This window comes from Antedon bifida, chromosome 2, assembly GCF_963402885.1.
Source record: "Antedon bifida chromosome 2, ecAntBifi1.1, whole genome shotgun sequence".
NCBI classification, from domain to species: domain Eukaryota; kingdom Metazoa; phylum Echinodermata; class Crinoidea; order Comatulida; family Antedonidae; genus Antedon; species Antedon bifida.
Window position 1 is genome coordinate 6,677,719 of NC_136227.1, and position 24,894 is coordinate 6,702,612.

Consider the following 24,894-nt stretch of genomic DNA (forward strand, 5'->3'; position numbering starts at 1 on the left):
ACTGATCCTAGTGTGCGCCATCTAATAATTATTATAATTAAAAGTGATCTGTATGTTGATTTAGTGCTTCAAATAATGACCACAAATAAATATTGAGATAACTCATTTTATTGAAATTACATCATCTAATGTGATACAAAATGCCAATCAAATCCCTTACAATTTTATGTAAAAAAAATGCACCAAAATGCATATTTTTCTTTGCATCTAGATGTACTGTCAATATAACAAAAATTAAATAAATAAATGACCACTAATTGAATAGCAGTGGTGCAAGTTGAACAAGCGGCGCTGTCAAAAAAGTAGTGCAGGCAAAAATCGGAGCAGTCATAAAAAGTAGTGCGGTTGAACAAGCGCTGCAGTAAAAAAAGCGATGCTGATGAACAAACTAAAATAACTGAAACCTTGGCCAGTTCAACACCTCCTGAGCTATGGTTTTCAGGGAGTCCAGTTACTGCAGTAAATTCTCAACAGGGAGTTTTAATGAAACACATTTTCACCTCTATTCACAATTTTAAACTTAACACTGATAATAAATTTCTATTCATTCTAAGCACACTGTAAAATATTAAGCAAATAACTTTGGAGCCGAACCTCAATTTTTGTAGGTTAAGAAAATTAGAGATCAGAATTCTCCGAAATTAGATGGTACAGCATTGCAAACACAGGACAGAGTATTTTGAAATTGTCAACATTGCTGGGAAAGGTATGAAATAAGTCACCATAGTGAAATATTAAGTATATACTAACAATCAATAGTACTAAACCCAGTCTAAGTCTATTCTCCACTTTAAAACAGCATGCCCAATACTTTACTCTACGACTGTACTACATTTGGGCAATGACACAAATTCACTAACCAAATTGTGCCCGTCCATTGAGCTACCGCTAAGTATTTCACTAAATCAATTTTCCCATTCAGATGCAATGCAAGTCACTTGTGATTGATCAACTCGCGTTGCAACCAAGTTTTACTGAGAAACTAAAATTACCTTCTATTTGGGTACCATATTTATTGTGAAATGCAACATAAATGGCAATTAATTCAAATATTTTTAATAATTTATTTTAGTTTTATCAACCGCAGATGCTTAAATCACTGCTTTCACATTTTTATTTGAACTAATGGATTGCAGTAGCTTGTAAATTGCACTTTTGCCTTTTAACTAAATCTATTAAAAAAAATTATAAAAAACAAAAATTATGTTCTTTTACCTTTCATTTTTTTACATTTAATTGTCAAATATATACATAATCAATCTTCAATCAATCAGTCACCAATAAATCAATCGCCAATAAATCAATCGCCAATAAATCAGTCTCCAATTAATACTTAAATGTTACAAAAGTTGTAATGGCAATATCCAAAAATGTATCCATATGTAGGAACTCTTCCTAGTGACGTATGACCTTCATGTTTGGTCCGAAGGCGTTACCCATGGGATATGTATACTCGTAGCCATAGTTCCAAATTAAAAACATACACCTAGAAGACCCACAATTTGTGATGAACATTTTTGGCATATTGTACATACCTTCATTGTTGGGGTGAAGTGGGGGAACTACGGGAGATTTCAACCAATAACCCTACAATTAAAAATTTTCTACACCTAGAACTTGTTTAGAATTTATCACAAACGTTTTTGACCTATAACCTTTGTTGGGGTGAAGAAGTGACCTACAAGAGATTTGAACCCATAACCCTACGATTAAAAATTTTCTACACCTAGAATGCCAGAACTTGTTTAGAACTCATCACAAACGTATTTGACCTATAACCTTTGTTGGGGTGAAGAAGTGAACTACAAGAGATTCGAACTCATAACCGTTTGATTAAAAATTTGCTACACCTAGAATTCCAGAACTTGTTTAGAATTCATCACAAACGTATTTGACCTATAACCTTTGTTGGGGTGAAGAAGTGAACTACAAGAGATTCGAACCCATAACCCTACGATTAAAAATTTGCTACACCTAGAATACCAGAACTTGTTTAGAATTCATCACAAACGTATTTGACCTATAACCTTTGTTGGGGTGAAGAAGTGAACTACAAGAGATTCGAACCCATAACCCTACGATTAAAAATTTGCTACACCTAGAATACCAGAACTTGTTTAGAATTCATCACAAACGTATTTGACCTATAACCTTTGTTGGGGTGAAGAAGTGAACTACAAGAGATTCGAACCCATAACCCTACGATTAAAAATTTGCTACACCTAGAATACCAGAACTTGTTTAGAATTCATCACGAACGTTTTCAACCTATGACCTTTGTTGGGGTGAAGAAGTGAACTACAAGAGATTCAAAACCATAACCGTATGATTAAAAATTAGGACTTAGAACTCGTCATGTACTTTCCAATCAAAATGTACTAATTTACTACCGATAAAAATATTGTAGTTGTCTAGAACTTCTTGTAATGATATCTTGTCATCTTGATTATCATCGGCCATTATGATTAAATTCTGCGCTTCACTCTCTGCGTGTATTCTGTTCCTGGGATCCATATATTTCTGAAATGTTCAATAATAATTATATATACTAATATCTGAAAGGATTATTCATAATTGTATGTAGACAATCACGAGAGTAAAGTCTTATTTATACAGTGCCGTACAACAAGGCCCAGCCAGATGTTGGGTCGGGACTCGTTCTTGGGAAAATCCCATCAAATGTGTACCACACTACCAGGCTTATAAAATCATTTCTAGCCTTCAGAAACTTTCAGCACCACATCATCTTTTTGAGAAGAAACGAGTTGGAGTTTGTGTACCCAAATGTACACACGTGTATCTCCACATCGTTGAATTATAACACATCATCTAAGTTGTTGAAAATGTGGCATGCGGCTGAAACTAGTCAACCGGATAATTCTATGCACCAAAATTTCTTGGTGTCAAAACACTGCACGTGACATGTACATACTTTCCTAGACAGAAATTGTAAGCTCAAGTATTATACATATGATACGCCATATGTGCCAAAATAATCTTCTTTTTACTCTTTTCACTAATTTCGGTCTAGAACCTAGACTAGGTCATCGTGTTTAACTGCCCTTAGGCTCTGTCTACACTACCAAACTTTGTGACAAAATAATGTGATGTGCCCATATATGGACATGATGATGATGTCATATCACTACCATATTTGGGCACATCACAATTTTTTGTCACATAAAGTTTGATAGTGTAGCCAGAGCTTTAGTTAAGATGCTTTTCTCTCATTGTGGATGTCCTGCGTAATGAATGCATGAATTTCAAGTTATGAATTGCTTGTTTATAGAAAACAAAATTGAAATTTTCTTACACCTAATTCCTCAACGTCCGCTTTTCCATCTTTATTAAGATCAATGTGTTGTTCAAATTCTTTTCTTCTCTCCCTCACCCATTCATCTTCTGCGGTTTCTTTCTCTAGAACGTCTTCATGTCCAAGAGGTAGTGAAACAAACTCTGCTAGTGTTAATTTTTTATCGTCATCTTGATCTAAAATGATTTATTACAATAATAAAAAATAGATTATGATTATGATGATTATGTGTGGTTTTTTAAATGCAACTTCAGATTGTTACAATGCTTGCCTACTATTCTGAGAGTCCTGGGTTCAAATCCTGCCTAGTGCATTTAATAGGTTTTCGCACATTGGATGCAATTTATAGTTGTCAAAAGTAGGTCAATGACCTTGATTAGAAAGTCGTCTGACAGCTAGTGGGGTCAATGACCTTGTATAGAAAGTGGTCGGACAGCTAGTGGGGTCGAAGACCTTGATTAAAAAGTGGTCTGACAGCTAGTGTGGTCGATGACCTTGATTAGAAAGTGGTATGACAGCTAGTGGGGTTAATGACCTTGATTAGAAAGTAGTCTGACAGCTATTGGGGTCGATGACCTTTATTAGAAAGTGGTCTGACAGCTATTACTTTCATTTCATTTCATTTCATTTATTTCGTCTCACATACTTATAACAAAAAATAACAAACAATAGAGAGAGACAGGATCCCCAAAAGCGAACTAAATCAAACTATCAAGTGGGTCTCCAAAAACTCACCCATATCATGAAGAATCTCATCCACTAAAGACATCATTGTATCTTTACAATGCTCTGGATGTAGAAATGCTAAAAACTCATTTTCACTTAAATTATCATCACCATTTTCATCGGCTCTTGCCCACCTATCACGGTACAGTATATAATCATCTGTAAAGATATTTAAAATGTAAGAATGATGTGAATGAAATGAATTGATTTATCAGGCAGATCTGTGATGATTGGAGATTCTGATCTTGAGGATGGTCTGAAGAGATGGTAGCAGCTTAATATAGATAATGATGGTGTAAAATGTGTAAAATTAATGAATATGCAATTTGTATTTGTACAATATTAATCTTTAATTGAGCAAATTCAGATTAGGTTCTCTACAGACCCACATCAATCATAGTGCAGTGCCTACTATGAATGAAAGGGGCTGAGAACAACCTGCCCAGTACACCGGTGAAACTCTGTCGAAAGATATTACTGGTTCCCATTTTAAGAGCTCATGAGCCAGATGTGTACACTGGACCTCCAGTTTTAAGTCCTTATTCGAAAAGACTTAATCTACCACCAGAACAATGGCCAAGTGGTGCCTTGAACATGTTCTGATTTTATTGCTATGGTTTTCAGATCCCTGCCTTAACCGCACGAGTGGTTAAGGCAGGGATCTGAAAACCATAGGCAGGGAGGACCGCAAATGATGTTGCAATTGTTTCAATCCATAGTAGTATTACTCTTTCTTAATTCCCTTATATATACAGTAGAACCTGTGTTTTACGTACCCTGATTTTACGTTCCCTGGATTTTACGTACGCTTAAAATGACCGATGACGTACGTAAAATGAAGGTTCTACTGTATCCTTTTTCTCAATGCCAGCTAACAAACGAATTTCTTGGATTGTTTTGTTTCTAAAATACATCCAATTGAAGTGTAATAGGCACTTGAGAACTAAACAGACAATTTTTGCAATCTTTGTTTATTTTACCTTCATCATGTTCGTTTAAGATGTCTTCTGGTCCTTCAGCCTCTTCTAGTTTGTCAATGATGTCTTTGGTGTAACCTCTTGATGTCAGAAACTGGAGACGATACTCTGGCCAATGGATGATGCCGTCGCCATCTTTATCAACCTAGACAAAATAAGAAACAAATTAACTCAAATTGTTTTGAATGAAGATGAAAGTTATGTACTTCAAGAAGATGATAAATTTGGTTGGCCAATTTGAATTTCTTTCACACAATAAAGGAGCCACCAAGTTTAATTTCAGCCTACTCTACAATCAATGCTCTTGGTAAAACTCTTTAATCTCCCCAATATCTTTGTCACTAACCAAATTGGCCATCCAACCTTTGACCTCATCGCTGAACTACAAAGAAAGATATCAATGGTGTACCTTAGGAAAAATGTCTTTATTTTTTGCAATTGCTTTCTGATAATGTTCTTCTGTTCTTGAGAAGATCCAGTTGGCTAATTCAGTTTCTGTCAAGGTGCCATCATTATCTTTATCTACCCTGAAAAGGAAATCAAATTGAGTGATCGCCATTATATATATATACATACAAAACCAACAACAGCTTTTGTATGCAAGTCTATTTCAGTGAAAAACAATGGTAAAAGCATTATTATGTTATAAAAATTCACTTAAGCTCTGACTACACTATCAAACTTTATGTGACAAAAAATATGATGTGACCATATATGAACATGATGTCATATCACTACCGTATTTGGGCATATCACTACCGTATTTGGGCATATCACTACCATATTTGGGAACATCACACTTTTTTTGTCAAACTAGTTTTATAGTGTAGACAGAGCTTTAGGATGTGGTTACATAATTAAATTACATACATAATTAAATGGGTACATTGCATTTTTCCTCTTTGGAGCAGATTCTGGGAGGATGCTCCCTCCCCCTCAAACCCATCTCTCCCCAAATTTTAAAGGTTAAAGATATAAAATTACAGTACAGTAGGCCTACTGTCAAAAACACTGTTAAAATATATTGTTTTTTCCTTCCCTTGAATGTCTGGTGCGGGTAGTGTCCTTGTAGTTTCTAACGATTGATTGTGTACCCTATGTACATTACTCACTCATGGAATACTTTGGTTAACAATTTCTTAGCTGTTTCATCATCTGATTTCTCGAAATGGTCGTGATCCGGACCAAGAAACACCTCTTGGCGGTACTCCTTGTTGAGTGTGCCATCGCGGTTCATATGCACGCCCTCTATGTGTTCCGGTGGTTCAATCTCTAACCGATCTTCCTCCACATTCTGTTTTGTTTTCAAAAGTTTTTTTATAGGGTTACTCGTTGCTATAACAAGGAGTGTTGAAAGTATAGCTAGACAATGTTGTTGTTTTAATTGCATTGTAATCTGGAAAACAAAACACAAATTAAAATAAACATAATACCGTATTTATTTGAGGAAGGCGTTTATTTTAGGAGAGGAGTTTTGTTTTTGGGTGTAATACATATATAATCAAATAATGCACTGTGACCCCGGGAGAGGTGTGTCATTTACAAATAATTACTGAGGCCTCTAGCTCGGGCTAGTAGGTTTAGGCCTAGCCTCTACTTAGACTACTACACTAGGCCCTCTCTAGGCCGTATAGGCCTAGGCCTGCCTTGCCTTGCTTGTCCGGACCATTGTTTTTAACAATATTTTTATCGATGATTTGACTATATAAAATCTTGACTTACCTTATTTTATATTTTAAACTAAAAAAACAGCTAGGCAGGCCTACTACAGAATCCCACTTTACTAGGTTTTAGGCCTAGGCCTACGTGTTGCTGTTTGTTTGAAGGAGGAGTAGGAGAGGTTGATCGCCAAGGCAGAAAATAATAAACATGATCGATTCTTCGATCGTCGATCCAAAAATTATTTTAGACGAAAGGGGGCAGCATATTATAATTATCACTTTGCAATGTGTGTTGTTGTTGTCAAAGCGATACAAAGCTTTTGATAAAATGTCGGTAGAGCAGGATAGTCAAATGAGTCAAACCTAAGCCTGTTTATTTGTAAGATAAAATTAATAGATAATATACTAGGCCTAGGTATGGCTTAAGTACCTAATAACCAAGATGGCATCAAGGGTAACACGGGGACAACATTATCTTGGGGAAACGAAGAAACAACTTCGAGAAGGTAGGTGTCTTTCAGATTCGGATTGTTTTCATTTAGCCATTTAGCTAATAAAATAACCACCAAGGTGAATCCATCTTGTAGCTGTAATACTGTAGATAGGAGGCTACAGTCTAATCCCTGTTTATCTTTTGGACTGGTTAGGTTGCTTACACAAAGCCTGTAACATTGTCTATTAGTATTATATAGATTGGAGGTCCCTCACCAACTAACTTACTATGCGAATATACCCATACAAGGAAATAGACAATAGTGTGTATGACAGTACCTGTCTGCAATTGAATTATGTGTTTAACATTTGTTTTTAATAATAAATGCATTATTAAATATTAATTTATTCATATTTCTTTTTTGATTGAAGACAGAATGAAGCATATATTGTTGTATAATTAGCTTGGTTCCCACTACTGTAGGACCTACTACTACCAGATGACCAGTCAGTCCATTACCAAAAACAACTGAAAACGTGACCATAAACAATCAAAATCAAAATAATTTTTGAACCAAGCTTAGATAGAATTGTTATTACATCATTATAAGTGTATTTTTATAACTCAACAATCGATATTATCTCACTTCCAAAGCATCCATCTTTATTTCCCAGGTTATGGCATGTACAAATATTCCAACTCATTTTTCAAATATGAAGGAGAATGGAAAGAAGGAAAAAAACATGGTAGGACTTTATTACATTCTGTATATTTCTGCTGCATTTTTCTTCCCTAAGCAACAGGACAATGTGTGATTGTGTTTGAAAAAAAAGCCAAATCCAACATCCATTATTAAAAAAAAAATTAGAATTGGTCAAATTATTTGTGTTGCGCTTTAAGCGTGGTTCCCACCTGAATGCAATGCAACAATGTAAGTAGTACACAAGTAATTGAACCAATCACAAGCAATGGATTATCTGTCGCACGGTCATTGGTCAAGCCGCTTGAGTACAGTTGCCCTTGCGTTCTAGTGGGAACCAAGCTTTAGTGTTAATTAGAATACTGTAGTAGACCAATCCAAGGTCAATCATAATACTGTACTAGAAAACTTCATTTCGATCATGATACAGTAGTAACCATGAGAAAGATCAAAGACCATAGATAAGCATTGACATGATGGAAATAATCAATTGGTTTTTAATTGTAGTGATTTTGTTATTTTAATCACCAACTTACTGTATAATCAATAGACCTTGCACAAATAATGCCAACATAACACTTGTGTTTAACCCTGAATGTTAGGATCAATTCTGAATGTTTGTTGAGGGTGTTAATTAGAGGGTTTAATCAATTATACTGTCGCAATTTATTTCTGATGTTTAACTATTATCAACCTCAGTTTTGTACGTGTCAGTTTAAAACATTAAAAATTAGATCAAACACAATGGCATCATTTAGATAAGAAAAAGGAACTTTAATGTAAAGCAAAAAAAAAAAGATAATAACAAAAAACACTAATGAACAATTTAAAAAAAAATGATTCGCATGGTGATGCATTTTACCATTGTTTAAAAATGTGGTTTCCAAATTAAAAGTTTGACAAAAAAAATTTATATTGGCTTATACAATAACTCTTTTTGACATTGATAGGGCATGGCAAGTTGTTAATGGCTGATGGTGGCTACTACGAGGGTGAATTTGTCAACGGAGAGATTCAAGGGAATGGATTCCGTAAGTGGGCTGTGTCGGGCAATACGTATTCCGGTCAGTTTGAATGTGGAGAGATGACTGGGTTTGGCGTGTTGACCTGTCCAGACGGCACGGTTTATGAAGGAGAGTTTCAAAATAATATGAAAGAAGGTAAGTGACAGTTATTTATATATTAGTGAAGCAAAATAAAAAAAACAAATATAATGTTTTGCTTTGTGTTTGATTTTGCCTAATTTTGTTTTCAAACCAACAAGTAAAAACATTAGTTCTTTTTCAATTAATAATAATGCATACCAAGTTGTAGAACTGGTTGTGAGTGAGTGAGTAAATTTTGAGTTCTCTTCACTCCAGATAATCTAATGCTCATTTTTGTCATTATTGGCTTGTCATACTCAGTTTGCATTTGTTGTCATTACTGGCTTTCCATACTTGGTTTGCATTCTGTCAGCGGATAAAGCTAAAGAAATAAAAACAGGTTTTTTATATGCAAAAATGATTACCTTTTTCTTGTAAGGTCATGGTATTCTGAAGTACGCTGATGGCGCTGTATACGAAGGATCTTTTCACAAAAACAAACGCCATGGTGGAGGATCACAAACTTACGCGTAAGTTTATCTAAATCGTACATTAATATTCATACGCATTTTATTCCGAAAGAAGTTGATAAGATATTTTACATAAGTTCTTTCATGGGGGAGTGGCCATGATTGAGCAGGTAGACTCTAAAGTGTACTAAACGCATTTTTCTCAGTTAACAAAACATTGAATTTATTTTTTTTTGTGTCACATGGTTAATATAATAATTATTGTTATTATGATTTGGCTTTCAGGAATGGTGACTACTTTGTTGGTGATTGGGTTTATGATCAACGGCAAGGTGGTGGAGAACTAAGGTTTGCTGATGGATCAGTGTATGAGGTACATTAGGCCTACACCATTCTTACCTGGGAAATGTCAGGGGCGGATCCAACCTGCCCAAAGCCCCCTAAATTTCACCAATTGATTTTTCAATTAAGCTCAGCCGTTCATTTCACCATATTTAGCCCCAATATTTCAAAATCCTGGATCTGGTACTGTGTAGGGCTTGTCTAATGCATTAAGTTAGGCCTACATCATCCATTCTTACCCACACCCTCTATGTACATGACCTAAACCATGACCTACTTTGTAGGTACTGTACTTATAAAGAATGCTTGATTATTTTATAGGAACATATTTTTTTGTTAAATTATTTAATTTACTTTTTAACATACAACAATGAATACAGTAGCATTGTTTTTGATTGCCTTGATTTTACATTCTTGTTCCAGGGGCAATGGAGAAATGGCGTGTTTAATGGGGAGGGAACTCTGATGCATGCATCCGGAATGACGTATGAAGGACTTTGGATAAATGGAAGACCAAAGTGTAAGAACAAATTTAATCTACAAAGAAAGTTTTACAGTTGTAGTAAAGCGTGCTAGAAAGAAGCAGGGGCGGATCCAGAGGGGTTACACTTAGGGTGAACGCTTCCCTTTTGAGAGCTAATATGAAATTATGAATTATGTTTGTACTCCCCTGTTGAATCTTGGAACCAATGGAAGTGCACTAGAACAACACATGTGACTTGGTGGTTATGATGCCAAGGGTCCTGGGTTCAAGTCATGTCAGGATTTTTTCTAATGACAATTTACAACTCCACTCCCAAAGACTTGTAATAAGACTTTATGTAGAGCATCCTATGTATATGTTTGTTTTGTGAACAGGATAAGACCACCTTTATGGTTATCCTTGGCAATTTGCCTAAATAAAAAAAATAAAATATATATATATATATATACACCCATTTCACATTGCCTAGTGAAAATCTGGAGTGTGCACCTTGGTGTCAACACCATTTTTTATGGTGAGCCCTAGTGTTTGCTAGTCAATGCAAATGGGGTACAAGATGCTTGAATGGGGTATAAATGTTGATATAAAAGCCTTAACCATTAAAGTAATTGCTGTTTACAATTTTGTTCCCTGTAGATGAAGCTAAAGGACTGATGGTTGTAGGTAGCACGACATTTGAGCTGACGCAAGGAACTTCTTTTGACATCCACATTGAAGTTCGACAAGAAGATGGAGAACTTGTTCAACGTGAGTCTAATAAATGATAAATATGATAATAACAAAGGAAAGTTAATATGAGAATATGTTTTTCTATCAGCTTTTTTTCCTTCATTTTTTTCAGTCAGCTCCAACGTTGAAAGTAAATAGAAATGGAAATAATTCTCTAAAATATCTTTTCATTCCCGTAACTCAATCTTCCTTCCCATTATTATATATTTTTAAACAATTATTTAAAAAAATGTCCATATAGTTTGTAGATTATATATTATCTATATGTTAAGTGAGAGAGTTTGTACGTTACTGTTGTTACTGCACGCATATGGGATATCAAAATGACCGCAATTATACTAAAGTTCTAAGCGTCTTTGAACACTATCCGCCATCTTGGATACTAGTTAGCAGTCAAAATGGGGTAAAAATGCTAGGTAGTAGGCTATCAAATTAAATGAATAAGACACATACAGTATGTTTATTTTTCAGTAATGTAATTTCATGTTTTTTATGTTAACAATTCTGATTGGTTAGTTAATGTTTGTTATAATATTTATTTAATCTTCAGTGGATGTGGGTCGAGAGTTAAAAATTACAGCAGGTTTTCGGCATTATACTCCATCAGAGGGCCTGCAGTTACCTGATATGATAGAAGATGTCGACGAAACGCCCAAAGAAACCCCATAGTAAGATACCTTGTTTAAAACATATTATTGACTGCTATGTGTAATGAAAGTAATAAAAGTCAAGTAGTCTTGTTTACCTGTGTAAGGTTTTAATTAAACTAGATGCAAGCAGTATATAGGCTTAATTATCGTGATCAACGATGATTACAGAATCACCCTCGTGTATGGAGTGCCAAACATGTCACAACATTGTCTGTTACTACATTATGTTTCAGCATTGTCATTATCATCATTATCATCAATATCATTCTTATTATTATCACTGTCATCGTCAGTGCCAGCCAGTCATTATTTGTATCATCATTTTTTAAACTCTTATCATTATCATCATCAATCAGCATCATTCTTCAGGGTTCTAACTAGAGACGTGGAGGGGGAAGGAAATGGGGGTTCATTATCATTTGATAATCAATTTTCACATTCTGTTCTTACTAAGGTCATTGTACTATAACCCACTGTATCCCACAATGCTATTCTGAAGACATACACTATTCATTTTTCAAAAAAAACATATTCAAATGACATTCAAGAATAGATAAGTTCTTTCACCATTTTCGAGTGAGTATTGAATTCATTTAACCTCTTTTAAAACCATACAGTATCTTAATTTGTCTTCATAACATAAAGATATAATCTATCTTCATTTCTATTGTGTTTCACTGTTAGTGGGTATGAAGTCATAAACTACCCAATCACAATCCAGAGCTACTTGGAGGATAAGCTGGCCCAAGGGGACATGGCTGGAATTGGACCAATGACCACGGCCAGCACAGAAAATTCAACGAGTGCTTCTCCGATCCCTGACTTCAACTTGGATGATACCCCGCAAATTTTTGTAAAAGGTCGGTGAAAGTTCATCATTTTCTTTTCATTCTTAAAAAAAAATGTCTGCATTCACATCCAAGTAATATTTTAAAAATTGTTTTAAAAAATATATAAAAAATTAATTTCAAAGTTTATGTTTATATTGTATTAGTTGATGTACCGCCAAAAATAGAGATTACCAATAAGGAAGGAATGAATGATCTAACTAATGAAATATCAGTGAATGATGCTACTGAAACCATGGCAACTGTGGTACTGAATGAAAGTGGAACTGATGTAACAGGTACATTACCAAATATGGATTATTTTAAAATGTTTATATCAACTTACCTACAAACACCGACAATCAAGTAAATATTTAAAACAACCATAATTTGAATTTTTTTAGTTAGTATTCTATCACCTGAAAAACATGCAAATCAGGAGGTAATACCGAACACCTGTATGCCACTTGGATTACATATAAAACACTGGTTATCTGCTAAAGTAGATATATTCAAAATCACCCTAATTTGCAATTTATTAAATCTTAAGTTCAAGATAGTATTCCATCACCTGGAAAATATGCAAATGAGGATGGAAAACTTGAAACACCTGTACCACCACCTGTCAATAATCAAAGAACAGAAAACGGAAAAGCTTCATTTAAGGTAAAAGTTTAGGAAAGTTTTTCTAGTGTTGGACTTTTGTTTTGCTTTTTTGGAAGGAAAAAGTGAGGGTTGATTGACACCTTGATTATGTCCCTTGATTATTATGTCCCTTGATTATGTCCCTTGATTATGTCCCTTGATTATGTCCCTTGATTACGTCCCTTGATTACGTCCCTTGATTACGTCCCTTGATTACGTCCCTTGATTACGTCCCTTGATTACGTCCCTTGATTACGTCCCTTGATTACGTCCCTTGATTACGTCCCTTGATTACGTCCCTTGATTACGTCCCTTGATTACGTCCCTTGATTACGTCCCTTGATTACGTCCCTTGATTACGTCCCTTGATTACGTCCCTTGATTACGTCCCTTGATTATGTCCCTTTAAGGGTGTATCTAGGAAGGTTTTCCTTGAACATCTCAATGAATAAACAAGAATGTGTTACAAGATGCATTACATTCTAGTATTCTATATTCATTTGTCTAGTAAAAACTTTCTTAAAATTTATCAGAGCCGTAGCCACCAGTAAGGTTGTTAATAAGATTTCAACCTCTTTTTCACAAAGGCCTTTGACAACCCAGTGACAGAGATTGTTCCCTTTTCTTGCGAAAATTGCACCACTTTATTTCTTGTGGTTACATCACTGTATATGGAATACTACACATATATTTGTGAACAGAATGGCTACTGAACTTTAGCTTATAGTCTACTAGTCTACAACCATAGAAATTATATGTATCTCCTAAAATGTATGTAAATGTGAGGGATTACCACGTGTGATGCATGCAGCCTACCTGGGTTGAACTCCAGTTAAGATTGAGGATGATGATAATAATATGATGATGATAATACATACCTTTACCTTTAGGTGTGGACGAAACATACAACAACTGTAATTTCTCTAAGGGTTCCTTTGTGTTGTTCAGCTGCCATAAAATAAATATTTAAAGTAAAATTCTGCTACATCAGCTTTAATCATTTTAAATATAGGATATTTTGGTAGGGTAGGATAAACAGATGCCTTTTTAACTCGAGATCCTGTGAATACTGTTCCAGCGAGCTCTCATATGGGAGCTTCAAAGTGCTGAAGAATGGAGCGGTGTAAATAGTTCCTCTGCTTTTCTTCGTTTTTTGGTTAATCTTAGGATATTTTATGGATCATTTGTGTGTAAAGTGCTTAGAAATATTTTATTATGCGCTATATAAGATTACCATTATTATTATATATTTAATTTACAATATTATTATCTAAAACTGTCAGAACCTAGTGCTGCCTAGACATCCACCAGGTTACCTTCCCTTTATTGTCCTGGATGCTGAGGAAGACCGTAAACAAAAAGCAACAAGTTCTCCAGGCAAGCAGAAAGCAGTGGTGAAGCCCCAGCTGGCACCTCATGAAGGTGCACAGACAAAGCAGAGGAGATCCTCCAGGGCTCAACCAGAAGGTGCTGCATTCTGTAGCCTAGATCACCTATAATATCTTTCAATTATATATACTTATATAGACCTCATTACTTGTGTATTCAAATAGCTGTACAGTAGTAAAAATAGTTGGTCCAAAGCTAGTTTTCTGATTCACACATACAAAAAACGTTAATGTAACAAATGTTTATGAATGCATGCATGTGAACTTTACATTGAACATCAAAAACATTTATTTATTTCAAAAACCTCCAAAGTGCATAATGTACAGTACACACACAATAAGCTTGCACCTTATTCGTTGAATAGTTTTGATTGTTGCTTAGTCATGCATAACTAATGAGTTTCTTAGAGCAAAGCACAGAACTCTATGCTCAGTACTTTATTTTCTTGTGCGAAGACTCTGTACAACCATAGAGATATTATAGTGTCTCTATGGTACAACTGTACAGAATAACTGAATGAGTTTGTTGCATTTGTAAATTTTGTGTACGTGTGAATCGATTATTGCTAATCATTTTGATGCATTCTTCATATCACATATTATTCTAGTCAGATTGTACTATAGTATTATTTCATGTATTTATTTCACATACAGTATTATACTTTCAATGCACACTGTAAATCACATTTATTTTTTTATAGATTTATTACATTGAATATACAAATATCACAACACAAACGTATTGCAATAGATGCTTTGTTTTTTTTAGTTCAATCAGAGAAGGGTGAAATTTCACCCTTTCCTTGTTGAATAGACTGAATGTTTCTAAATTACATCTCTGATATCTATCTCATTCTTCAAAATAGATCGATGGGAATGTTTTTTTTCTATTTGTTGTGATATTTAACTTTCAGTGTCTTTATGTCTCCTTTATAGATATTTGAAAACATTCTTAACATATTTTAGTTTTTATTTCATTTTCAGAAATATATTAGCATCTTTTCTAAAGCTTGGTTCCCATAGAAACGCAATACAAGGATGTACACACAACGCAAGTAATTTGACCAATCACAAGCAACAAATCAACTGGACTGTGATTGTTCAAGTTACTTGTGTACATCATTGCATTGCATAATGTAGGAAATGTACTTGACATATGGATTATATTTCTTGTAGACTTTCCTTAGATAGATTTTCCTGATCCCTATTAACATACTATTTGTGAAATCAAATGAAATGCAAAAAAATACATTTGGACTGTAATACTAAATAGAAATATTTACATGTTCTAACACTTGGTAGATTAAATAAAGATATGCCAGGCTTTTTAAAGAGTACCCCTCATCTTTGTTTATATTGGACATTAATTCAAATAACTAACAGTAATCAAAATTGAAATTATTTTTTGATTTGAAGTTATTTACAAAGTGTATTACCACATCAATTCAATTTTAAAGGGTACCCCTCCTCTTTGTTTATATTGGACATTAATTCAAATAACTAACAGTAATCAAAATTGAAATTATTTTTTGATTTGAAGTTATTTACAAAGTGTATTACCACATCAATTCAATGGTTGTCTTAATATTTTGATTTGATTATTTCGATACAATACAAAGTTAACAAACACAGATAAAAACAAACAAAAAAAAAGCAATCATTTTGTATTTGATTTATTTGCATACAAAATTTATGTAACAAGATATAAAAATATATACAATTACAATTTAAAAGACAAAAAAAGAGATGCAGGATAGCCCATGTATGGTACCAGGTATATACCTCTAAATCTTCAAAAAGGGATTTACAATCCCCCCCCCCCAACCCCAAACGTGTAAATTAACAATTAATGCCGTCTGACAAAGATAAAATTAGATGAAATACAAAACTATACTGCACAAATGGTGCGTACATAATTTTTTCCTGACGTACCAGTTATTAGTATACAGGTAATTAATTTAAAAAAAATTGACTAAAAAAACCCTAAATTTTCCACCATTCTTCCAGTCTGTCATCTTACCAGGTGCGCCACAGGGTTACAGGCCTTTCCAAGTTCTGGATGCCATCCTCGATGAGGAGGCACGAAACAAACTGCGAAATCAGAAAACTGGTCGATTGGCAGGCCAGCTTGGACTTGGAGCCAAACTTGGAAAAAATGCAGGTGAAAAGACTACAAGTTGAAAAACAATTTTTTGAAATAGAATCATGATTTAATGAATAATAATTTGAGGTTTACTAAAGAATTTAACACATTTTTGTGAGCCAATTGCAGTTCTGTAATACGTTTTTATTGTTCCACATACATGTATCAAATTGCTGAGGATATTTGAAGAATAATAATTTGAGGTTTACTAATTATTTAACCTGATTTTATTTTCTAATTTTTTCCTAATACTTTTTATTCAGAAAATACACATTCCAATTGTTTTTTTGTTTTCATATTATTTTAATAATTGTTTTTTTCAAAACTAATACTATTACTATCTATGTTGTGAAAGTTAAAAACTATCCCAATTTCTTAATTCGGCATAGTCTGAAGCTATCACAACTGCGATAGGTTTATGAGCATGTGCAGATGTTTGATATGCTTCATTGCTTCATAATCAAAACCATTATTACTATTGCTATACTATTAACACTAGCGCTATGTTGTGTAGTTTACCATCCTTGTTATAATGTCATATTAATACTTAAAAAATGTTTTGTTTGCTATCTGGTTATCAATTTTGAAATTTTGAAGAGAAACATCTTAAAACAAATACTGTTAATAAATGATTTTACAGACAACCTTTAAATGAGCATGACAAAGAAATAAGTTGGTTAAGTATCTTTGCATTTGTATTGTCTTCATAAAAATAAATTCATATTTGAAAAAAAAAATTATTAAAAGAACAAAATGGATGTTGATAGCAAACAAACTACTTTTGTATGCTCTTTTTTTATTGTAACTCTATTAGCATCATATCTGGTTCCAAAGAGATTTATAAACTGGTTTTATTTCATTCATGTATTTTGCTTAATATAAAATTAACATTACAGTTTTGTTTATAATGTTTATGTTTTCTTTAAGCTGGATTTAAGTGGGTAAGCTAAGCTTGTATGTGGTTTACTTACACTTGCTACTTTATTAATGCTATGTTCAGATGTGTAGTGTTGAGGTTTCTTATCTAACACCAGGTGTATGTTAATCCAAGCATTATAGATCAAGGTGTGAAGACACAGTTGCCTAATGAATTCCTTGTCAATACTGAAGACTGTTATTCTGATTCAAATTCAAATGTTGCCATTTGCTAAAAGTCAAAATTAACAAGATAGTTAATCTGGCCTCTTCTGCCTGCATTATAATCTTAAATACCTATTTAAAAATGTATCGTATCATTTACTATTTGGATTTTTTAAATTTGTAGATGAAATACCTGATTCATTGATTGCTGCTAAACTTGATCCAAAGATACAGCAAGCCAAACGGGAACGACGATACGGAGACGAGAGATTCGCAAGACCAGGTATAGTGTGTGCAAAGTCTTACATAATATAATAATAACACTGATACAGGTTGGATTGTGGAAGTACATTGACTATGGTTTTAATCAGACTACAACTGTCATGAATTCTGTTCTTAAAACTATGAATGGAGTTCCTCTAATATTCATAAAATGAGGGAAAGTTATTCTCAAAAAAACAAACATCATGTTTGCGCTATTATAACTAGGTAGCTTCAGTAGCTTACATAACCTGCAAACTCTCTAGAGAAAGTTTAGGGATGGCTGTTAAAAAACTATTAAGGTAGTGATAAAAAATATAAAACAGTACTTTAACCACACAAAGTTGTTATGTGTGGGTGCTGTGTTAAAATTAGACTAGTAGAAGGCTTTAAAATAAGCTTCAGGCTTAATGCTCCCCTTCTTCCCCCATCAATGCTTGTATGATTATACTTTTTGATGAAACTTGTTCTCTTTTTCCAGGTGAATATGTGATTATGATAGAAGATGTAACAATGCCTGCTTTTTTAGATACTCGTCTTGAACCGATTTTTCTTCTTGTGAAAATAAACCACCAAAAGAAAATGAAAAAAGTGAAATCTCCAAAAAGTTCCAGGCATAAAATGACGCCGGACAAAGAGTAAAAGAAAAAAGAACTCTGCTAAAGATTCTGTTTTCATAATTTCAATTAAATAAATGTCTGTTTATTTAATGTTTTTTTTGCTGAGGACCAGGTGTGTTGGATTTATCAAATTGCTTACCAAAACATACGTTACCATGGAAGATTGGGTATGGCATCTTGGCATCTTCAAAAGCTGCTAACTATACTGTATCAGAAAAAAAATATATATATAGTTTCTGCCCTCGTTAGTGCTTCAGATTTTTAGTGTAGCAAGCAATGAAACTTTAAAAAAAATGTTTCAAAACTTACATTAATAAATAAAATAATTCTTTAAATATTTAGACATATTATGTTGAAAACAAAAAAACAAAAACAAGCGATTGGATTTTAAAGGAAATAGGTTTTTAAACTAGTCGTATTAAAAAGCCGGTAGATTAAATCAAGTTATGTTTTAAAATTACAAATCACAAATTATAACCCATGCCTCTTGTCCAAGTTTTGGACAAGTAGTTCTCGAGAAAATGCAATTTCAGTACACTTGTTACTTTAAGACTGCTCGCCGGCTTTTGAAAATTGTCTCCTATCTTTTAACACTAGCCGATCTGAAAATAATATCATTTTTGTTATTTGTGAAGTTATTAATAAACCAATTTGAAAGTATATACCTATCTACACCAACAAATTCAGAATGATATCTTGAAATCTGTAGGCGCTATCGCAAACAAGCAAACACACATACAAACAAATTAAATACTATACAGTACTTGGCAAACACACGCGATCGATAACATAGGCCTACCTCCTTGGCGGAGGAGGCCTACCTCCTTGGCGGAGGTAAAAGATATATAATGATGCATCTCCTCATAGACAGTACTAAACGTGTACTGTAAATTATTGCATTTGTATTATTAGTATTTGATATTGTATTTTATGTGTGTCTGCCTTCCTGCGATTCATAATGAGGTAATATTTTAGTGTATATAATAGGGCGAGTGTTGCCCGAAAGCTCTGCTAATTTTTCTGGCTGTTTTACTTTATCGTTTTGATTTAGCTTTTCGCTTTTTTCAAAACGATAAAGTAAAATAAGCCAGAAAAGTTAGCAGAGCTTATATATAAAGTGTAGGCTGGTATGTCGTTTATAAGAGGTTCAAAGCGAGCTATCTTGATAATATAAGGAATGAAAAAAAAAATATCCAAAGGACCAATTTAAGATTTAAAAAAAAATCATGTCCAATAACACAAATTATGAATGTGGTTCAAGTCCGTTTTGATGGTATTTCCAATTATACAAATAATTTTTTATTAGACAAAGCTGTATTCTATTGCCGTTCAACATTACATTTTTTGAATATTTTTAAAAATCATGTTTGCATAATTTGTGCTACAATGTTCTAAAATAGTCACTTCTGATATGATTGTCTAAATATAAGGTTGTCTAACGTTATGTAATGTTGTTATCTATATAACTTTACATTATGATAGATATACATTATCCACTTCCCGTATGTATTCGAATAAACGACCCGCCCCGCTTGAATAAAAGTTGTAGGTGGAATAACTTATAAATTGATACATGTATCAAGTATTCACCATTCAACAATTACTTCCGTTAAAGGCCAGATATAGATCTCATTCCTTGCCATAAAAATGTTAGCAGTTTCCTGCATGAACAGAGCGTGACCACAATATCGATGTTTTGTTTGTATAATTATTATGAATGCACCTTCCATTTGGTCGAGTGCCACTGTTGTAAAAGTGTAAATAAATAAAATAAAAGTTGAAAGTCTGAACCTTGAAGGAAATAAAGATACAGCTTATTCACAGCTCTATAGAAACATTTAACTCCCTTCTCTTATCTTCTACCAATGTTTCACTAACGGCACGTCCTGCAAACTATGGGACATTTAATATATACTGGTTTGATGAGAGCACATGGTCATGGTATAACACAATACTAGAATATAGGAAAAGACAATATATCGCCCAGTGATGACTTGACCTCTAACTCAATGATATTCCAATGAAGCCTTGGGTGGAGAGACAAGAGCAATTCTTATTTTGACCTGGTTGGGTATTAGCAGCATTGGGAAAATAATGTTGAGGCAAGTGGAATGACCAAGCTTGGGCTGAAACTATTTACCTACAACAGTGACACAAATATAAAAGGTAGTCTACATCTCTACAGGCCGTCACTATAGAAGCCCAAACTATCCCTGCTTTCTCACCACCACCTGCTCTACTTTGTAAGTTTTGGAAAAAAAAAAATGCCGGCAGAGAGATTATAAGTGACATTTTGTTTAATTTTTAATCCATTAATTTCCATTTGAAATAGTATTATAATAATGGAAACGGTTACTTTGTCCAATATGTTACATTTATTTGATATTTTACGCCACCGGTTATTTTTCATATTACTGTACTTTACACTCAAAGACACTAAAATCAGATGCTTAAAAAAGGGCAAACATTTACACTACAATGTAACTAAAAATAGCGGGATGGGAAATTTCATATAGTTTGCGGAAAATAAATGACTGTTCTTGTGCGCATGTATTGAAAATATCACATTATAAGCTCACCTCCATAATGCTTGTAAATAATGTAATAGTAACGCATAATTAGGCCTACACAGAAAATTAAAAATAATAACGAGTTCATTTTATAATTATGATCCTGTAGCCTATATTTGTTTTTTGTTTGTTTTGTTCTTTATTTTTCGTTATTTTTTGTTATAACGAATGCCATTGAGTGATCGCTTAAACCGACGTAGATAACTCCATGCTGTAATATTTTAGAAACATTTGAAATACATAACATCTATTAATGTAGAGGAATGTTTTTCTATACGTGTTGGTTCTTCAATAATCTGTTTTAGCTTAAAGATATATTGTCCCCCTAAAAAAATATTTTTTTAAATTTTTTTGTTGAATATGTTATTTTAATGTCACATAATAGTTATTCACTCTGACAAAAAATTGGGTCTGAAAAAAATTTATTTACCTGAGAAAAATGTAATTTAAAGCAAAAAATGGTCAAATTGTCTGGAAGACAATGAGTTTTTGGGTAATTTAACTGTTTATTTTGTCTTTTTATAGGTGAAATAATTTTTTCCCCCGTTTTTTTTCTTATGGAAGTGAACAACTTCATTAAAACTGCAAAATGGCCTATTCAAAGTCCGATTTAAAAAATCTTTATTTTTCATGATTTTGGGGGACAATACATCTTTAAGGTTTTCACTTAATGCAATTAGCTTCTTTGTGTAACAATGTGGATTGTCAGACATAACGTCACAGTTTAAATCTCCCATCATCATAACATCTTATTGAATATCGAAACGTGGCAGGCTGAAGGCGCTTGACCTTTGACAAGATCGCCTAATTTTTTTAGTTTTTTAACTTTACAATACTTAGTGTTGTATATTCTGGTACAGCCGCTCCATGGTCTCTTTGCTTTTCTTCCTTATATCTTTACTCTTATTAAAAGTTTTACTAACGAATTTTATTCTATTTATATTTTTGCTTTATGTAGGCCTCACGTCAACTAAAGATCAAATAACAGTTTTCTTATCGCAACTTGTACAATGTAATTTAGAAAACTAGGCCTACAACCATTTTTCAATAAACATACACATCATACAACGTAGGCCTACATTTCTAGCCTAACAACATTTTCAAAACTTTATATTATTTAAAAGTCGAAGATAGCCAGGTCTCCGGTCCATTCTATTGTCGCCACAGATTGATATCTTCATCAGTACTTCTATGAATGGATGATTACGTGGGAACACAACGCTAGTTGATCATACCCAGTACCGTTTTGATCGTACGAAACCACCTCACGACGTTTTACATTTATCACGTACTATTTCAATAGATAGGAATTCATTACACATTAGATCCTTCTTAATTATTTGTGGTTGGTGTTTAGGTTTATATAGAGTGCCACACCTCCACCTTGTTTAGATTTAAATCTAGTCTATGTAATGTATAATTGTTAACATGAAAATCTTTATCAATAAATGTATTATCTAGAAACGTTTCGCACCAAATTCATTGAAATTGTTGTTATTTAAAATACGTTGCAATTCATCAAAATGCAAGTCTGGCTATATAGGCCTATATTTAAATGTGCAAATATAAAACCCTCTTGATTTAGTTTCTCAAATATATAGGTATTTTTTTTATTTTGTCTAATTGGTTTTTCTGTTATATCTATATCTATTATTTTTTACATTTAATACAGCATTTTGGCACAGTCTCTGACCTCTGACATAGCTAGCGCCCTCTATTTGCAGAGAACATTTAAAAGTATTGTTAGTCTCTTGTTCGGACTGTGACTTTAATGTATTTTGTACACTAGTTCGTCAATTTTGTCGTTCTCGTTCGTAAACTTAGGCCAACAATCAGTCTCATTATTGATCGGATCAATAATCAATTATGCAGTTATCAATATATGAGAACAATGTGTTTTTTGAGACATTACTTGTCAATTTTATATATTTGTTATCAAAATACCATTTTAAATTGTAAAATAATGTATAATATAAACTCGATCATATACAAGTTATTTGGCATTCATTCACCTTCACCTGTTCCTTTGATATTCAAATAGGGTACTCGGACGGAAATGTATATTTTTTAATAGTTCATGCGGAATAAAACTGGCACAGCTATCGAAAATGTATATTGTGATGAAAATTAAATAATGTTTGACAATGAATAATGTTTACCAGGTTTCGTCATTTACGAAAGCAGAAAATAACAAAAAAATATAGAAAACGGAAATGAAGTTAAGACTGTGTAATTTAATTACGAAGATTTGTGGTTAATTAACCAGAACAAAAAAACTCTCGACTCTCTCATAATTTTAATGATTGTTCTTCATTCATATTAATAATGATGCTTTTCTTGATATTCTATTTAACAAAATCAAGAAACTGATGGGACGGGAGTATGTCGGTGCCCATGATCACGGGTTCGCTATGACGTAACGAAAACATGTTTACGAAACACTTCTTTGATGGTGATAGTGGGTACAATGGCAGCTCGACGTGATTTGATCGGATTTGTTCATACGCAATATCACAACAAAACACACATACGATTCTTTCTTTATTTTTATTGGCACAATGGCATCAGAAGGGTGCTTGACATCACAAATCTGCCAGATAAGTCCGAGTTGCAGGCCCGTAACCAGGAGTGTTGGTTCTAATTTGGAAATAGTGGAGCCTTTGATGGACTAACCATGATTAATTATATTAAAAAAACATTAATTAATAAGAATCAATTGTATAAAACATTAACAAGATAAATTAATTGGAAATGTACACGGGATAGAACCATTCAGTAGGAGTGGTATAAGAAGACTCTGGATGTGGTAAGTAAGAGTGTTTGGGGTTTGGTACCTCAGGCAGGAAACATTAAAAAAAAATTAAAAATACCCCCTGGACAACTACTCTCTAGGACAACTACCCCCTAGGACAATTACCCCCTCGGACAACTACCCCCTAGGACAACTACTCCATAGTACAACTACCCACTAGGACAACTACTCCATAGTACAACTACCCCTTAGGGGGTACTACCGTACCCCCTAGGACAACTACCTACAGTACAACTACCCTTATATTAGGACAACTACAGCTTAGGAAAATTATCCCTGGACAACTACGATTGGAAACCAAATTAACAAGCTTCTTTTGGTGCCAATTGTAAATCGTACCAAATAAATTGTGTGAGGAGGGGACTACACGGGCCTTCTACCAGACTAGGCCTATACATTTACAATATTTTACGTGACATTATTAACATATAACATTTGTATTTTTTTTTAAATAACTGTAGCGATATTTATTTTTAAAAACTTCGAAGACAAACAATGTATGTAATTCAATTCAATTCAATTCAAAATTCTTTAATCATCCCACACGGGGCAATTCAAATAAAAAGGTCTGGATTAAAATAGTATAAAATAAAATACAAAATAATGTAATCACAATACACAGTACAATATAACTAGAACCAGGGTTCAAGGATTTAAGATTCGGATGGCAACTGGCACAACCCGAAAATTATTTCCTCATTTAAACACACTTAGCTATGTTTTCATAATAGGAAGACATTTATGAACCTGTTGAATGAGTTGATTTTTTATTCGTCTAATGGAAACAATTAATAGTGTAGGTTTTTTTAAATCTAAAGTAAAATTAGGAGGTTCTTTGCTGTAGAATACGAATTGGAATAAAATAAGTAGAAATGTTAGACATAAACACATCATCGGTATAATTATTCTTGAAGTCCTAAAAACTGTTCCTATTTTCTCAGGGGTGTGAATTTAAAAAAAAATTAGACAAAAAATTCA

At 33.4% G+C, this 24,894-nt stretch overlaps 2 protein-coding genes across 8 annotated transcripts; one reads left to right on the plus strand and one right to left on the minus strand.

Annotated features, from left to right (window-relative positions):
- Positions 1 to 40: 40 nt before the first annotated feature.
- On the minus strand, positions 41 to 6,865 carry LOC144836026 (45 kDa calcium-binding protein-like). Of its 6 annotated transcripts, none has more exons than XR_013611133.1 (8): positions 6,739 to 6,865; positions 6,129 to 6,412; positions 5,426 to 5,543; positions 5,020 to 5,161; positions 4,049 to 4,198; positions 3,314 to 3,489; positions 1,727 to 2,520; positions 43 to 1,610 (listed from the first exon to the last, which is right to left on the minus strand). XR_013611133.1 is itself a non-coding variant. In XM_078691201.1 (7 exons), exons 2-7 carry the CDS (start codon positions 6,404 to 6,406, stop codon positions 2,344 to 2,346), a joined length of 1,041 nt encoding a protein of 346 aa, XP_078547327.1. In that variant the 5' UTR covers positions 6,407 to 6,412; positions 6,560 to 6,604; the 3' UTR covers positions 41 to 2,343. The 6 variants fall into 6 exon arrangements, 2 of the variants coding, with proteins under 2 accessions (XP_078547327.1, XP_078547326.1); XR_013611135.1 differs by having other exon boundaries at positions 45 to 1,610; positions 1,975 to 2,520; XR_013611134.1 differs by having other exon boundaries at positions 45 to 1,610; positions 1,851 to 2,520.
- Positions 6,866 to 7,015: 150 nt separating this feature from the next.
- Positions 7,016 to 18,904, plus strand: LOC144836031 (MORN repeat-containing protein 1-like). Of its 2 annotated transcripts, none has more exons than XM_078691203.1 (14): positions 7,016 to 7,183; positions 7,785 to 7,856; positions 8,761 to 8,970; positions 9,335 to 9,425; positions 9,651 to 9,738; positions 10,131 to 10,227; positions 10,828 to 10,938; positions 11,471 to 11,588; positions 12,255 to 12,430; positions 12,565 to 12,696; positions 12,948 to 13,063; positions 14,326 to 14,509; positions 17,838 to 17,936; positions 18,396 to 18,904. In XM_078691203.1, the coding sequence occupies exons 1-14, from the start codon at positions 7,120 to 7,122 to the stop codon at positions 18,554 to 18,556; spliced, it is 1,719 nt and encodes a 572-aa protein (XP_078547329.1). In that variant the 5' UTR covers positions 7,016 to 7,119; the 3' UTR covers positions 18,557 to 18,904. The 2 variants fall into 2 exon arrangements, with proteins under 2 accessions (XP_078547329.1, XP_078547330.1); XM_078691204.1 differs by lacking the exon at positions 14,326 to 14,509 and adding an exon at positions 16,438 to 16,591 and having other exon boundaries at positions 7,020 to 7,183; positions 18,396 to 18,899.
- The last annotated feature ends 5,990 nt before the right edge of the window (positions 18,905 to 24,894 follow it).